Here is an 18173-nt window from a genome sequence, read left to right as displayed (position 1 = left end):
CATGAATGATTGTCAGTACATTCAGCAGTAATTTTAACCAAATTTCACAACAGCCGCACTGGCCAATATATAATTTCTATTACTTTTATGTTTTTACTCATGATATCAAAGACATCTGATGCTGATCTGCATGCTTGAAATAGCAAAAAGTTGTGTCTCCCTTTGCGTTTTGTAAGGTGTGCAATTATTAGCGCAGAGTCCTCACACACACACACAGAGACACACACAGAATAAGCTTTCCCTCGTGCTTGACTTTATTGTTAAGCCTAGGTCTAATTTTAAAACAGTGTCAACAGGTCTGGTTGGGTTGGGTTGCAGGCTGTGGTCATTACCATAGCAGCTGTTACCTCAGTACCTCATCAGCAGTGGACACACACACACACACACACACAATATGATCGGGGTACATGACACCACTTGCGCTTATTGCTATTGTGCGCAATAACAGGATTGACTTCAGAGATCAACAAGTTTCCATTTCCGTACCTTTTGTTGGTCTTCCATTGGCCGCGAGCACCATGTGTTCGGCGATAGCTTTAGTCCTGGAGTAATGGTCTATGTGCTTGAAGAGAGAATGAAAAAAAATTTTCACATTTAAATAGATGACAAGATGATCATTTGTAAACTGTGCAATGAGTTAGTGATGGGATAGTAGTCCTCAAATTAAATATAGGAAATAAATTCTCAAATCAAAATGCTCAGACTACAAAGTGTCCAATTCATTTGATAAATTTGAATTATTTTTTTTAAAAATATTTGACCACAACATATTACAAACCACAATATATTATATCAAAGCTATCAATATGGTCACAATTTGTAGCCCAGGCATGGTCAAAATTATGATAAACATAATATTTTCTAATTCTAAGTCCATAGAAATAATTTATCTTAAACAAACAAACTAATAAATAGATAGCTTGTTTCAGCCATTAGTGAAAGTCATCACACATTAGTCAACCTCAGCCGAAAATGAGCGCCAGTGAAATCCGAGTGTGTAAGCTGTACCGTTGTATGATTCATCAGATGTTATGTATTCATGTATGACGTTTGGGTAGACAAAAGCGGGTGACTTGTGTAGCACCTCACTTGAGTGAGGTGTCGGATGGACTAATTTGATTCCATTAACCTTCCTTAACTTCAGTCTACTGTTCTTCTGGACAGTGAACCGGAGCACACAGGAGAAAAGCACGAGTCGAACTTCACCATGACACACTAATCCTTAGTGAAAGTCATCCACTTCTGATGCCTGTGACCACAGTGATCAGTAATGTAACAGATCAGTACATCCAGTGTACAGTAGACAGCATCAAGGATTATAATGGGTTGTTGTCTTTTTTTCTTTTTTTGAGTTGCGTTGCGGCACAGGTGTAAACATGAGCTGCGTCCTTCGAAGGTTGCGTTCGAAGGCAGATGTGTTCAGTGTTTTGAGTGGTGAAAAGAATTTGGACTAAATTAAACAACTCTGATTGGCATTTGCGTTCAAGCACAGCAAAATCCCCAGTGTTAAATTAACACCCCTCAGTGTAAATATGTGTCCAACTACAGGGTGTTAAAATTAACACTGAAGCAGTGTTGAAGTTATAATAGGTGTTGAAGAGATAATTAAGTGATTAATTAAGTGATGATTGGCCACTAGTGGTGGCATCTGATGCTAATAAGCAGAATCATTGAAGGAAAGAGAAAACACAAGAACTACAACTGACTTTGAGCCATTACACATTATTGCACTTATTACTAACCAGTATGACTTTATTTCTGTCATACATCTACTAAAGGTCTTATTGAGAATAAACAGAACTTTAGATCTTGATTGTTTCATTTCAATTCACCATTATGGTTATCAGTGTTTGCTTTAGTTGGGCTCTTGATCCTTTACTTTTTAATTGTATTTTTTCTCTGGCTGTTCCAACTTTGTGTTTATAAAGCACATTTGTTACTGCAATAGAAACTATGACCTGCTCACAATATGTTTTAATGATGACATTATCATCTGAACATCACAAAACAAGCTACTAAAGTCACAATAAAACAACAGCAAAATAAAAGCAAACAGGAAAAATCAATGAAAATTACAGGAAAATTCAGCTGCCAGGGTGGCACCCATCATCCACTGCAACATGAAGCATTTAGTTTGATTGTCACCATTGCTGAGATTCATACGCAGATTATTGATGTCTGTGTGTATTTTTAAAACCTTCAGATTATAAAAGCACTGCTGGATTTAGCTACTGTAATGAAAAAATAATAAAACATTTGTATAACCAGTTAAAGGGGTGGTTGATTATTATTTCACTTTTCTAACTTTAGTTAGAGTGTAATGTTGCTGTTTTAGCATAAACAACATCTACAGACAGAGTTACAATGCTCAAAGTGAGATATTTTCTTTTAAAGAAATTAGCTTTTTAAGAACTACAACAAACGGCTGGTAGGGACTACATGATATTCCTCCCGGGTTAGTGACATCACCAACCCCAAAATGTACATAAACCCCGCTCCCCAGAACACGATTAATAGATTATCAAGACAGAATATGCTAATCAATGACTAGAAGATAACTACACATAAGCTATCTAAATTCATCAACTAACCATTCAGAAATGTTGTCTACATGTTGCCCCTTCTTCCTGAGTCTCTCCATCTTTCTGACTCCGGTTTGAACATAAAAGGCTAAAAGTTTTTGAAATTTTCAGTGCATATCTTTGTGAGGTAAAAGGACACAAACTGTTGAAGCTCCGCCCTCTGTGACAGACACAAAACGAGACGCTGTTGCTCACCCTCAAAGAGTGACAACTTTAACATGCTATATAAAAATATCTGTGGAGTATTTTGAGCTAAAACCTCACACACACACTCTGGGGACATCAGAGATTTATTTTACATCTTGTGAAAAGGTGTATATTATACCACACCTTTAATAATGCTGGGTGAGATCAGCGAATCAGTCCACTTCATGATTCTAATTTCATCATCGAAACATAACCGTCATGACCTGGGCTGCGTTTCCCAAAAGCATCGTAAGCCTAACTTGATCATAGAGCAATTGCAACAAATGGTCTGTACATTAGGCTTACGATGCTTTTGGGAAATGCAGTCCATGTCATAGTTACACTTGCCGCAACAAATGTGCTTTACAAACACAAAGCTGGAGCAGCCAGAGAAAAACTCATATTTAAAAGTAAAGGGTCAAGAGCCCAACTAAAGCCGAACACCGATCACCATAGTGGTGTCCTGAAACTATAAATTCCATAAACCATTAATATCTAATCTTCTGTTTATTCTCAATAAGACCTTTACTAAATGTATGACAAAAGTCAAACTGGTTAATAATAAGTGCAATAATGTATAATGGCTGAAAGTCAGTTGTAGTTCTTGTGTTTCTCTTTTTTTTCCTGTTCTTGTTGACATAAATTAATTCATGATTATCTGTGCATCAGTTAAGCATGAATTAAAGGGATAGTTTAATACAATCAGAGATATATTTAAAAATGTCCTGGTTCTTCCAAGCTTTATAATGGCGGTAAATGGGTATTTTTTGGGAAATCCATCAAAGTGCATCCATCCATGATAAAAAAGTGCTCCACACGGCTCTGGCGGGTTAATAAAGGCCTTCTGAAGTGAAGCGATGCGTTTGTGTACGAAAAATATCTATATTTAAAACTTTATCGACTAAAATAACTAGCTTTCGACAGAGGGCCCATCCAATCAGAAGCCTGGCCACCTAATTTAGGAGCTTGACCCAGCTAATCAAGAGTGTTGCATAGCAGTGCTAGCAGAGTTATTAATAGTCCCTTTCAAAACCTGCTCCTTGCAGCACAAAGCTGGAGCCGGGCCGGCTTTAGAACAGGGCTGGTGTCCAAAAAACAAGTCTCAATGTTGAACAAACCAACATGTGTACTTCAGAAACGGCCTGAATGCAAGATGAATCAGTGCACAGTCAGTGTGCATCTCACCATGTCCAGCGGCACGCAGGGAACTGAGTCTTCATCTCCATCCTCAATGGGTCTGCCAGCAAACGCCACATTCACTGTGCTGGTGTAGACGAGTCTCGGGATGCCCCGCTCCGTACAGACTACAACACACCAACCAGAACCACACACTTATAGCAGACCTAAAATGACATCAAACTTCTTATTCTGTGTTAAAGGATTAGTTCACTTCAGTATTAAAATTGCCTGAAAATTTACTCACCTCCACGTCATCCAAGATGTTCATGTCTTTCTTTCTTCAGTCGAAAAGAAATTAATTTCAGGATTTTTCTCCATATAGTGACTTCAATGGTGTCCAACATTTTGAAGATCCAAATATCAGTTTCAGTGCAGCTTCAAAGTCTCGACACGATCCCAACCGAGGAATAAGAGTCTTATCTAGACAAACCAGCGGCCATTTTCAATTTTTTTTTTACATTTATATACTATTTAACCACAAATGCTCTTCTTGAAAGGTCTCGCAATTTTGAAGTTTGAGGAGAAAATGAGATGGAGTTTTTCGCCCTTCCCTACATTGTTGAACCGGAACAGGCGTGACCTTTCAACGTGATTGCGTAATGTATGGCGCTTCACAGAGTTAGTGAGAGACGAGCATTTGTGGTTAAAAAGTATGTAAATGTTTATTTTTTTAGAAAATGGGCGATGGTTTGGCTAGATAAGACTCTTATTCCTCGGCTGGGATCGTGTCGAGACTTTGAAGCTGAAACTCACATTTGGACCTTCAACCCGTTGGACCCCATTGAAGTCACTATATGGAGAAAAATCCTGGAATGTTTTCCTCAAAAACTTCAACTGAAGAAAAAGACATGAATATCTTGGATGATGTGGGGGTGAGCAAATTGTCCGAAATGTTAAATTCTGAAGTGAACTAATCCTTTAAATATTTCTTTAGTGAAGCTTGTCCCATATCCTTCAAATATTGCCTCCCTACATGTGATGTTGCCTGTAAATCTGGTCAAAAGAAGGAGAAGATCTTATAATACACATTCTGTATGATGCCTACACGGACAGCTCGATAAATGTATAACTCTATTTAGCCTTTGAATCTGATATCTGAAATTAACTCAATGGGGAATATTTCTAATACCATTAGAATACAAGCTTTAGTATGAAACAACAGGCCTAGTTACAGTACCGAATGATACAAATGTTGAAAGCTCACCGTTTATGACATTGTTCGTGCCGCCAACATTGACTGATTCAATCTGCTTTCTCTTCAGCTGCAGAACAAGAAAATACATGACCGGCGTATTTCACTTCCGTACGTTATGACATCGGTTCACTCCTTAAACACTCAGATATAATAATGAAACAATAATAGTCATGTTAAACTGAAAAAATGAAACTTAAAGCATTTATCACATCATAATAAATCTAATTATGGCTTATAACAACTACACATTAATTTTAAAATTGTGTCAATAACAAACTTGTTTTTTCTTTGTTTTTTTCTTAAGATAGTGCTTACATGTTATGGATCCACACAATGACACTCAACATTTTAAAATGAATGACTTCTGAAAATCAAATTGTCACTCTGTTTTTTTTTTCATTTTTTTTTTTTTCATTTGTCTTTTCTATTATAACTAAATGATAAAATGCTGATGGATTAAAATGCTTGGCATGATGGTAATGACAGCAGTGTTGAGAACTGTGATTCTTTGTTATAAAAATAACTTGTTCACAAATGTAAAACTGATAGAAAATATGATTTTTCTGAAAAGTGTTTTCGATTTCGATTGCACACACCGGGGAAGGTAGAAAATTATAAATAATAAAGATATTATGACAAACAACATGTCAGCACATGTCAACACTTTTTTTACTATAAAGCTATTACAATCCATCCTATAAAAGAATATAATGAAATAATGATGTGGTATAGCATGTTTTATGCATATTAAAATGTTCGGTCACACTCGTTCGGTTCCAATTCTCACTATTAAGGCTTTTGCCTCAATAAACTCCTTATTACTGCTTATTAATAGTTAAGGCAGTTGTTAAATTCAGGTATTGGTTCAGATTAAGCAATGCAGAAGATGATAATGCAGAATTAGGCATTAATATGTGTTTATAAGTACTAATAAACCGCCAATATCCTAGTAATATGCATGATAATAAGCATATAATTAATAGCAATAATTGAACCCTAAACTAAAGTGTTACCAAATGTTCTACATGTAAATATTAATATACTGTAATTCAATGCAAAATAAGGACTCAAGTAATATTTCCATGCGTGTTTCGTGGATTCTACAGACCGAGCTCTCATTAGATGTGTGTTACACTCACTGACCTGTTCAGGACCGGACATCCCGTAGGAAGCGGTGTGGAATATAACGTCCACTCCCGCACAGATCTTATACAGGGCATCATAATCCCGGATATCAATCTGGAAGGAAGACACACACAGATGTACTGAATCATAATGCCTACTCAATCACAGTGATGTATAAAGAATACAATCTGTACAGAAAATCATTCATTACAGTTTTCTCTCCCATTAATGAATTTTTGTTCAATCCATAAAACTTACTATAAGAAACTATAGTCTAGAAAAACCAAATTGGGAATGAAAATTCACATTATTCTTTTCAGAAACGTTTATTTGACTTCATAGAACCACAACAGTTTGGCTAAAACCTTTTGATTACTTGTAGACAATATTTCTATATTGATGGAAACATCTAGCAAGCAACCATTGAAACAATGTTAAGTCTGATGCGTCAACACTAATTGCATTGAATTAACATTACAAAGTGATGATGGTTCAGTCTCATGAGTGCCGTCGGCTTTCATCCGAAATTTCAATAATGATCCAACATACTTTAAACACTGAAATGTCAATCTCAACCAAAATGATGGTTTGCATGAATGAAAACTCAACATTGTAACAATGTCACCTTGCTATCTGGGGTGTAACATACTATTTATTTTTATTTTTCTGCATCATCATCATCATCATCTATCATGTAAATTTCTTAATTAACATACTGTTTTTGCTTCAGGGCCTGGTTTTGCTTTACATTGGACATCAACACAGTAATAAAACCACTGGTTAGAAAAATATCCTTCAAATTCAACATAAAAAAGTTGTTATTACCATTTAAAAAAGTTATTCATATTTCCATGTAAAACCACAATGTTCAATGGGACATGGACTGGATACAAAAAAAAATCAATTTTTGTATCTAAGTTTTGCTTAAAAATTAAATGATTTCAACATTTGAGACAATATTTCACTGGACAAAACACATTTTGGTTGGCAGGAATAATAAGCCCTTTTTGCACAGATTTGTTCATGATTTTCAAGGACGAGGACACATCATGTAACCTGTACATCTGTCTAACCTGTCTGTCGTTTACCAAGTTAGATGCACAACCTTTGACATCAAGAATATGGACATCTTTTCTCCTCCCGCTTTACTTTTCCATCCTAACTATGACAATGCAGTTATCCGTTACATTGAGCATTGCCTTTCCCCCACTATAAGATCAGACCATTTTTTTGTGCTGCGACCCTCCAGTTGAGAACACATAATACTGTAAAAAACAAAACAAAAAAAACCACAGGAGCAAAACCTGCTGAAACATTAACATGGCAGTTTCAGATTCACTTTCACGGCTCTTCCCCTTAGCCCAGCGGTTTCTCCGAGACATCCGAGTCATGAAAGCGGGTCCTGAAACCGGAGGCTTGAACGCTGCACCTGCTTCTGTTACCCAACAGCCCCTCCACAACCCAGAGTCTCCAGTTTCCCCGTACCTGCTGGAAGACGGCTCCATCTGGGATATCCCAGGGCGGCTTGAGGAGATCCAGCATTAGGACCGTGGCCCCTTGTCCGGCTAGAGTCCGGCCCAGCCTGAACCCGAAGTACCCGGCTCCTCCTGTGACCAGCACCTTTCCGGCCCCGCTCCGGCTCTGGTCCGGTCCTTCTCCGGCCCCACTCCAGCTCTGGTCCGGTCCCGCTCCGGCCCCACTCCGGCTCTGATCCGGTCCCGCTCCGGCCCCACTCCGGGCCTGATCCGGGCCCTCCAGCATGCAGTTGGGACTGTTGCACAGGGCGCCCACTGCCCCGTTGGCTCGGTGTCTGAAAGGGGGGGGTGCGTCGCTGTGGCTCGACCGACGGCAGTCCAGGAGACACGCACAGGACCGGTTCTCCTTCATAATGCACTCAGTCTGGGGACGATCAGAGACAGTGAGAGTCTAATGAACGCTGTGAAACAGATCCGCCTGTGAGTGAGTGAATCGATGCATAATTCACCTCTCCATGTAAAGAGGCGGAAGACAAACTTTTCCTTACACTCGCCTTACCTAAAAACTACTCAGAGTCTTCATACACTATTTTGAACATACAGTCAAACCAAAAATTATTCAGACACCAGATATAATTTTTGATATATATTTTTTTACTAGCAAGTGAGGATAGCAAAATAAAGTAAACTGTGATATATTATGACATATGTGACCCCTGGATCAAAAAACCAGTCACAAGTCGCACGGGTGTATTTGTGGCAATAGGCAACAATACCAACATGTGTCAAAATTATTATTATTTTCTTTTATGCCAAAAATCAGTAGGATATAAGTAAAGGTCATGTTCCATGAAGCTATTTTGTAAATTTCCTACCGTAAATATATAAAACATTTATTTTTGTGAGTGAATGCAGCACAATCGCAAACATAAATGACAACTTTAAAGTTGATTTTCTCAATGTTTCGTTTTTTTTTTTGCACCCTCAGACTCCACATTTTCAAATCTTATTTATTCAGCTTTCAGATGATGTATAAATCTCAAATTGGCCCATGTGACTGGTTTTGTGGTCCAGAGTCACATATTTACTCATATACCACATATACCACGTAAAAGTATACCACTGACTACCAGTAAAATTAATACAAATTTGGGACCAGAAATTATTCAGACACTTTGACCTGACCATGTTTTGCTGAAGTGTTTTTCCTTTAATTGCTAATGCACCTTTTTACACACAGACTGAACAACATTAAGCATTGCTTGGTAATCGGTTGGTCTAAACTGGTATTATCTAATTGTGTAGTTAAATTTAACAGCTGACAGATATTCAACATAATTCATCTGTGCAAAGTAAAATCCCTGGTGTTAAATTTAACACCGCTCGGTGTTTATATGGGAACCACCAGCAGGGTGTTAAAAGTAACACTGAAGCAGTGTTAGAGTTAATGAGATAATTAATTGATTAATTGCGTGATGATTGAGCATTGAAGACACCTAATGATAACAAGCAGAATCACTGAAGAGAAGAGAGACAATAACTACAACTGACTTCCGGAGATGAAATCAACTGAAGAGAAAAGAAGACATTACATCTCTGAGATCTCAGCAGAGGAGGATTAAACAACTCTACAAACAGCATTACCAACTCTTATTACCAACTAGTTAATGAGAATTATAGAGGTGTAGATGTTGATGTTTTATTGGAAATAATAGGTTTTGTAAAGACACCATTATGGTGATCAGTGTTTCGTTTAGTTAGGCAGTTTGACTTGGCTTTTTTATGCAAGTTTGTGGTGTTTGTAACAGTGTTTACCAAAACACATAATTTGTTACAAAGAAAGCCAGAAACAAAGATGATCAGGTTAAATAGTTTTAACCATCATGAAGTCGAATGATTCACTAATTGCATCACTGACCAAAAATGGTTACTTGTTATTTATAGGTTATTTTCATCAGTAATAATTTCATGCCACAGATCAAACATTCTAAATTTTGATGTTTAAAATACAATGTGGGAAAAAAAAAAAATCCACACACAGACATCAATAATTAGCATATGAATCACAACAATGGTGACATGCTTATGCAGCAATGCATGCTGGGAACTACCATTATATAAAACTAATTGCTCCCAGCATGCATTGCAGCATGAAGCAAGTCACCATTGTTGAGACTCATAAGCTGATTCTACATGTTAGTGTGTGTCTCTTTTAGAAAGTCTTCTTTTCTCACAATGTATTCAGAATATTTGATCTGTGTCAAAGAAAAATCATATATTAATGGTAGAAATCAATTAATAACAATAGCCACTTTTGGTCAGTGATGACTTATAACACAGTGAACACTTTTCTTTATGATGATAAAATATTTATCACCTGATCATCTTTGTTTATGGTTTCCTTTGCAACAAATTGTGTTTTGGTAAACGCTGTTTCAAAGACAACCACTAACATAAAAAATTGTAAAGAGTCAAACCGCCTAACTAAAGGAAACACTGATCACCGTTATGGTGACCAAATATTTTCAATAAAACATCAACATCTAAAACTGTTAATTCTCAAAAGATCTTTGTAGATGAATAAAAGACATAAGGTCAAACTGGTTTGTAATAAGAGATATTTCATGTATTTTCAGTTGATTTCATCTAAGGCTATGTCTGGAAGTCAGTTGTAGTTTTGTTTCTGTTATTTCAGTTAATCTGCTTGTTATCATCAGGTGTCTTCAATAATCGAACAATCATCACTCAATTAATCATTTAATGATCTCATTAACTCTAACACTGCATCAGTGTTACTTTTAACACCCTGCTGGTGGTTCCCATATAAACACCGAGCGGTGTTAATTTAACACCGGGGAATTTACTGTGTGTGTTAAAATCTACACAACATGTGTTAAAATCTACACAACATGTGTTGTCCCTGAGCACACACACTACATGTGTTAAAATCTACACAACATGTGTTGTCCCTGAGCAGCACACACACTACATGTTAAAATCTACACAATGTGTTAAAATCTACACAACATGTGTCATTTTTAACATCTCTTTTTACAGGTTGTGTTGTTTTCAACACATCATTTTATAAGAGCGCGCGACACTCACCATCACTGTGAATGGTATGCAGTGTTTGCTATGTTCTCAAACAAACAAGCCATGTAAATAAAAGTTATTTATATGCAGTATTTTATTAGTTGCTACATTTTAATCTCATTCAAAGTGCAAAATCGGTTAACTGTTCTCTCTTCATGAACATTTCTCAAGAGCAGCATTATCAATCAGGGGTTGAAGCTTGAATAACTGAATAATGTACAGTCCAGTGAGTCTATCCAGTCATTGAGCTTGAAACATTGTCTTGTACTTTGTGTGCACATGCATTCTGTACTCGACTATTGATTAAATGGTTAATAATTTTACTATTGCCCCTTTCGCTTTATTTTTTTAAATGACACAATTTGTGTGTTAAAATGACTTACACATTTATTGTGTTAAATTTGACACAACATGTGTTGTCCCTGAGCACACTCACTACATGTGTTAAAACTGACACAACATGTGTCATTTTTAACACATCTCTTTTTAGAGTGTAAGCTTTAACTGTGTTCTTGTTTATGGAATGCCAAAGCTGACTTAATTAAAAATAAATAAATACATAAATAAATATACAAAGAAATGTAAAAAAGTACAAATAAATGAGTATTTATACTTTTATTTCCTTATTTATGTATAATTGTATTTTTTCACACATTTATTTATTTTTTTATTTATACATTTATTCATTTATTTATTTACACTTTTATTTATTTCCACATTCATTTATGTATATATGTTTTTATGTCTACATTTATTTATTTTCACATTCATTTATTTATACATTTATTTATTTCCACATTTATTTATTTCTACATTTATTTATTTCTACATTTCTTTGTCCGTATGCTAATGAGGGGGGGGGGGGGGGGCGTGTTTTACCTCAGACATCAGCAATCGAGCTCAGAGTGGCAGTGCTGAAGCTTTCAGGCCACAGTGACACCTTGTGGTGTGTGACCAAACGAAACGCAATATCACATTTGAAGTCACATATATCACCCTAACTGTGTGTAGGGTAGGCTATATAGGGTTAACACGCATAGCACACATGAACAGAAACTGCACTTCAACGGGTCTGATAGCAGACACTTGGACATGGAAGCGCATGAAAGTATCCACTATTAATAACAATGTAAACGCGGTGGATAGGGCTGATAAGAGCTCGCGTTTGGCTTGCGTTTATTGTCGATGAGACTCGCACACCAGCGCAGAACGCGGAGAGAAACCAGCGCACATTTCACTGACTCCTACGCAAGCATATTGATCAATGAGTTTGAAACGCGACTCAATACACGGTTTACATTCGCGTTTCCTAATTTCGTATGCATAACAGGTGACAATTCAAATGCTTAAAACACAACCCATATTTCATAGATGCTGCTCTTAGATACTGATTAATCACAAGTCATCAATTTGGAATTATTCTTTCTTAAATCAAACAAAAGGGGCTCATGGAAACGCAGCTAGTGAGCCACGCATCTCACGCATCTGGTGATAAAATCTTAATACAGAGGAGAATGCTTTTACACTGCAATTACAATTGCATAAAAGTCGTTATGAGATTAATGTTAAAAATAAATGAATATAGAAATATGAAATGATGGAATCAATTAAATTGTATGTTTAAATATGAAACTAAAACAGCCAGTAGGTGGCGGTAAGTCACTGTCTTAAACGAGTGAGTCATATCATTAATTCAGACCGATTCATTCAAATACTTATTCATTCAGTTCGGGGGAAAATTATAATAAAATTATCTCATACATGGGCTTTTTTACAGCATTTTTAAATGCAGACATTTTTTTTATTAATGTTGGTGTAGGGCTGGGCGATATATTGCATGACATTGTTATGCGCATCTCGTCAGTAAAGCCGGTTCCTTGATTAGTAGTAAATCACCTTCACCTGCTTTCAGATGGAGCGGCATTTACTACACAGAGCCGTAGTTAACTGACAAGCTGAGCCATATCGCATTAATATCGCGGACGTATCGCCAGCGATAATTAATGCGATATGGCTCAGCTTGTCAGTTAACAACGGCTCTTTCTACACAGCAAAAACTCCAGTGTTAAATTAACACTCCTGGGAGTGTATATAAGTCCACACTAGGGCTGGGCGATATATCGCATGACATTGCTATGCGCATCTCGTCAGTAAAGCCGGTTCCTTGATTAGTAGTAAATCACCTTCACCTGCTTTCAGATGGAGCGGCATTTACTACAAAGAGCCGTAGTTAACTGACAAGCTGAGCCATATCGCATTAATATCGCGGACATATCGCCAGCGATATTTAATGCGATATGGCTCAGCTTGTCAGTTAACTACGGCTCTTTGTACACAGCAAAAACTCCAGTGTTAAATTAACACTCCTGGGAGTGTATATGAGTCCACACTAGGGCTGGGCGATATATCGCACGATATTGTTATGCGCGTCTCTTCAGTAAAGCCGGTTCTTTGATTAGTAGTAAATCACCTTCACCTGCTTTCAGATGGAAGATATGATGCAGATATGAGTGTTAAAGTTAATGAGATAATTAAGTGATTAATTTAGTGATCATTGAGCATTATTGAAGACACCTGATGTTAACAAGCAGAATCACTGAAGGACAAAATCTAAAATTGTAAGCCACCGTTATGGCGATCATTGTTTGCTTTAGTTGGGCTCTTGACCCTTATATTATTAACTTTAGATTTTGTTTGGCTGTTGTATCTGAGTTGTAACTGCCAGATGAACAAAGAAAAAAAAGTGATCTAATGATGTTGGTTATATTATGACATTCATCATTTGAACTTTATGTTTGTGATTTATGCTGTTGGTTACAGCATAACTGTGATTCTGCGTAAATATCAAGAACTTTAGATATAATATAAAGGATTTCTTAAAAGTTCTTTAAAAAAAAATCTTTCCTTTAGGCACACACAGACCTCAAGATTCAGTCAATGCATCTCAACAATGGTGACGAGCAGAATATTCAATTAGGAAAAGTAAATTACATAGACAATTCAGATCATAATTTATTCATACCGCAATGCATGATGGGAACCATAAATGAGTTGTGATTGGTGGCAGCCACTGCAACATGCCTTATTATTGTCACCATTGTTGAGATTCACAGGCTGATTATTGATGTCTGCGTTTCTAAATAAATTCATTTGAAAGTCTTTTGATCAGAACAATGTTTATTAAATATTTTGGATTATAAGAAAAATACTGATAATCATATGCTGTAGAATCACCAAGCTGTTGCTAACAAGTTAAACCAAACTATCTATGGCAACAATGGAAAGACCTTGTGACAGCCTGGAGAGACAGCTGACAGGAGGAAAGAGACCCCAATGGGGCTGGTAAGGGTTAGCTACCCTTGTCGGCAGTATCCAGCTCCGTGTTTATAGGATGCTGGAGACACCCGCCCAAGGCTTCTGAGAAATTAAAGAGAAAAATACCCCTAGAGTCTGCGAGAGCGGGGGCGGAAGATGACTCGATGTTGGACAACATGGTTAACGACTTAGGAATGGAAACGGATATGAGTATGGAGAGTAAGACTAGTTCAAGACCTGCAGTTAGTAAAGTCATTGAACTCCAAGTTTGTGTCTGTGGCTGGAGCAAGGCGACAACGGTCAGGGGTGTGAAGGTTCATCAAGGGAAAATGAAATGCTTGAGGGAGAAGGGACAAGGGCCTCGCATTGATCAGTACTTCTTACGAAGTCAGTCAAGTCAGTCGAATGAAATCCAGCGACAGGAAGCAAACCACAGCTCGCAGGATATCAGCACCCCTGTCATAGAGGAGAGGAGGGCTTGCACAGTTAGTGATGAACATATTCATACTTGTGAAACCGGTCAGACTAACCAGCATAAGAGAGAAAAGAACCTCAACGGGCATAGGCCTGGAGTTACATGGCCAAGAGCTTGTGAGAAAACTGCATGGGACACGGTAAACACAGATCTATGCTTTGCATTAGAAAGATTAACTGGTACAGTTGAAAAGAAGCTGGATAAATTTGGGGACATCATTTACGCATATGGAAGTGAGAGGTTTGGTGTGGAAAAAAGGGAGGAAAAAGTACAAACTACTCCTGGAATGTCTAGACGGCAGCAGAAAATTGAAGGGTTAGTTAGAGAAAGGAGACAGCTGAGGAAGCAATGGAAAAGAGCAGAACAAAGTCAGAAGGAGGGACTCAATCTCTTACAAAGGGACATAAAAGATAAGCTGGCAACATTACGCAGAGCTGAGCGTCTACGGAAACGCTACAAAAAGAAGGAACGTGCGAGGGCTAATTTCTATAAAGACCCATTCAAATTCGTAAAGAAGTTATTCACCAGTGAGAAGAATGGCACTTTAAAAGCATCTAGAGTTGAGCTAGAGAGATATTTGGAGGAAACGCATACAGATGCAAAAAGGCATGAGCCTATGTCAATTCCATCAGACATACCACCTATCAACCCACCAGAATACCAAATGGAGGTCTGTGCACCTAAGTGGAAAGAGGTAGAGCAGGCTGTGAGAAAGGCAAGGGCTTCATCATCTCCAGGGCCTAATGGAGTTCCGTACAGAGTGTACAAGAGTGCTTCAGGAGTTCTGCGAATTCTGTGGAAATTGTTAAAAGTGGCATGGGAAAAACAGGTTGTACCTACACTCTTAAAAGTAAAGGTGCCAGGAAGAACCAAAAAGGGGGTTTCACAGCGATGCCATAGAAGAACCTTTTTTGGTTCCCCAAAGAACCTTTCACTGAAAGGTTCCTTGAAGAACCATTCTCAAAGGTTCTTTAAAGAACCTACACAGCAAAATCCCCAGTGTACATATGTACACTCTCGGTGTACATATAGGTCCAACTTCAGGGTGTTAAAAATGAACACTGAAGCAGTGTTGAAGTTAATGAGATAATTAAGTGATTAATTAAGTAATGATTGGCCAGTAGTGGTGACACCTAATGTTAATAAGAATAATCATTGAAGGAAAGAGAAACAACAAGAACAGAAAAAAGAGAAACACAAGAACTACTGACTTCGAGCCATTACACATTATTGTACTTATTATTACCAGTGTATTTCTGTCATACATCTACACACATTCTTATTTATATTGAACAGAAGTTTAGATGGTAATGTTTTATGGAATGTTCTGTTTCATGCCACCATTATGGCGATCAGTGTTTGCTTCAGTTGGGCTCTTGACCCTTTGCTTTTTAACATTAGTTTTTCTCTGGCTGCTCCAACTCTGTGTTTATAAAGCACATGTGTTACTGCAAGAGAAACCATGACGTGGGCTGTGTTTCCCGAAAGCATCGTAAACCTAATTTGATCCTACAGACCTTTTGTTGCGATCATTCTACGATCAAGTTAGGCTTAAGATGCTTTGGGGAAACACAGCCCAGGTCATGATGGTTATGATTAAATGAAGTTACAATCCTGTAGTGTCCTGGTTCACTCAACCAGCATTATAAACTGATTATACAAAGGTTCTATTCATATTCATTACAGTAGCTAATTCCAGCAGTGCTTTAATAATCTGAAGGTTTTAAAATCACACACAGATATCAAGAATCTACATATGAATCTCAACAATGGTGACAATCACACAAAAGATTCATGTTGCAGTGCATGATGGGAGCCACCAATCAAAATGCATCCATGGCTCCCATCATGCATTGCAGTATGAATAAATTATGCAGCTGAATTGTCCTGTAATTTTCATTGTTTTTCCTGTTTGTTTTTATTTTGCTATTGTTTTGTTATGCCTTTAATAGCTTGTTTTGTGATGTTCAGAGTTGATCTGTGTGTCACTAGTTTGTTTATTGTCACCATTGTTGTGATTCATATGCTGATTCTTGATGTTTGTGTGTCTAAACACAAGAACTCAAGTGCACAAAGAATTTTCAAAATTGTTCATATTGCTGTTGGATCTCAAACTGTAGAATCTCAGGGCTACAATAAACAATACTAAAACGCAATATCAATCATAAAATCAAAGATTTAGACTCTGAATGACATCAGTGAATCAGGTCACTACGTGATGATAATGTCATCGTCACAACATATTGTTAGCAGGTTTTCTCGTGCAATAACAAATGTGCTTTATAAACACAATGTTGGAACAGCCAGAGAAAAACTAAAAATACAAAATGAAAAGGGTCAAGAGCCCAACTAAAGCAAACACTGACCACTATAATGGTGGCTTGAAATGAAACATTCCATAAAACATTGCCGTCTAAACTTCTGTTGAATCTCAAAAACTTTTGTAGATGTATGACAGAAATAAAGTTACACTGGTAATAATAAGTGCAATAATGTGTAAAGGCTTGAAGTCAGTAGTTCTTGTGTTTCTCTTTTTTTCGTTCTTGTTGTTTCTCTTTCCTTCAATGATTCTTCTTATTAACATCGGGTGTCACCACTAATGGCCAGTCATCACTTAATTAATCACTTAATTATCTCATTAACTTCAACACTGCTTCAGTGTTCATTTTTAACACCCTGTAGTTGGACCTATATGTACACCGAGAGTGTTAATTTAACACTGGGAATTTTGCTGTGTACATATATGTACCTTGGGGGACAGAAATAGACTCCTACTGTACCCCTATTTCTGACAGTGTACGATGGAGATCTAAAGGACACAGTTCGAGTGGGAGAAGTTAGACGACAAGCAGTGGAAGGGTTGAAGAGCATAAACAGCTGTGCTCTACCAGGCAAGCTAAAACTCTGGTGCTTTCAGTTTGGTCTACTGCCGAGGTTGCTGTGGCCACTGACTGTGTACAAGGTTTCTTTAACAACAGTGGATAAGCTGGAAGCGTTAATAAGTTCATACATCAGGAAATGGTTGGGAGTTCCACGCTGCCTCAGCAGAGTGGGACTTTACAGTAAAGGAATATTGCAGCTGCCAGTCTCTGCTTTAACCGAGGAGTTTAAGTGTGCCAAGGTCAGACTGGAAATGACATTAGTAGAGTCACGTGACAAATGTGTAAGGGAGGCAGCCCCTGTGTTAAAAACTGGTAGAAAGTGGTCAGCAAAGAAATCTGTAGTAGAGGCAAAGGCTGACCTTCAAATTGGGGGTATCGTGGGACAGGTACAGCATGGAAGAGGGGGTTTTGGGCTCAGTTTAGCTCCTCCTAAATGGCAAAAGGCAGGCCCAGCTCAAAGGAGGAAGCTGGTAGTCAACGAGGTGCGAAAGCAGGAGGAGAGGATGAGGTGTATAAAGGCCATTTCCCAGGCCAAGCAGGGAGAGTGGATGAGATGGGAGAGTGTTGAAGGAATACAAATTTATTAACTGTTTAATTTAGATTTTCCAATACTATAGTATTAGTGGGAATTCTGGAACTACTGTAAAATGTCCCAAACATGCCTGA

The 18173-nt window shown here is 37.6% G+C and overlaps 1 protein-coding gene across 1 annotated transcript in view; it reads right to left on the bottom strand.

Moving 5' to 3' along the window:
* The window catches only part of sdr42e2 (short chain dehydrogenase/reductase family 42E, member 2), a 37907-nt gene that overhangs the window by 13430 nt on the left and 6304 nt on the right, over positions 1-18173 (bottom strand). Inside the window, exons 2-7 of the mRNA XM_056237232.1 lie at positions 8001-8166; positions 7753-7922; positions 6286-6381; positions 5152-5209; positions 3954-4072; positions 487-562 (exon numbers count right to left, since the gene is read on the bottom strand). Coding sequence (XP_056093207.1) covers positions 487-562; positions 3954-4072; positions 5152-5209; positions 6286-6381; positions 7753-7922; positions 8001-8154 — 673 coding nt within the window. The 5' untranslated portion in view covers positions 8155-8166. The remainder of the gene's footprint in view (positions 1-486; positions 563-3953; positions 4073-5151; positions 5210-6285; positions 6382-7752; positions 7923-8000; positions 8167-18173) is intronic.

This window comes from Rhinichthys klamathensis, unplaced genomic scaffold (assembly GCF_029890125.1).
Source record: "Rhinichthys klamathensis goyatoka isolate OS25496 unplaced genomic scaffold, OSU_Roscu_1.1 h1tg000484l_1, whole genome shotgun sequence".
Taxonomy (NCBI): domain Eukaryota; kingdom Metazoa; phylum Chordata; class Actinopteri; order Cypriniformes; family Leuciscidae; genus Rhinichthys; species Rhinichthys klamathensis.
The sequence above is the reverse complement of the archived record's forward strand: the minus strand, read 5'-3'. Positions and strand labels throughout refer to the sequence as shown.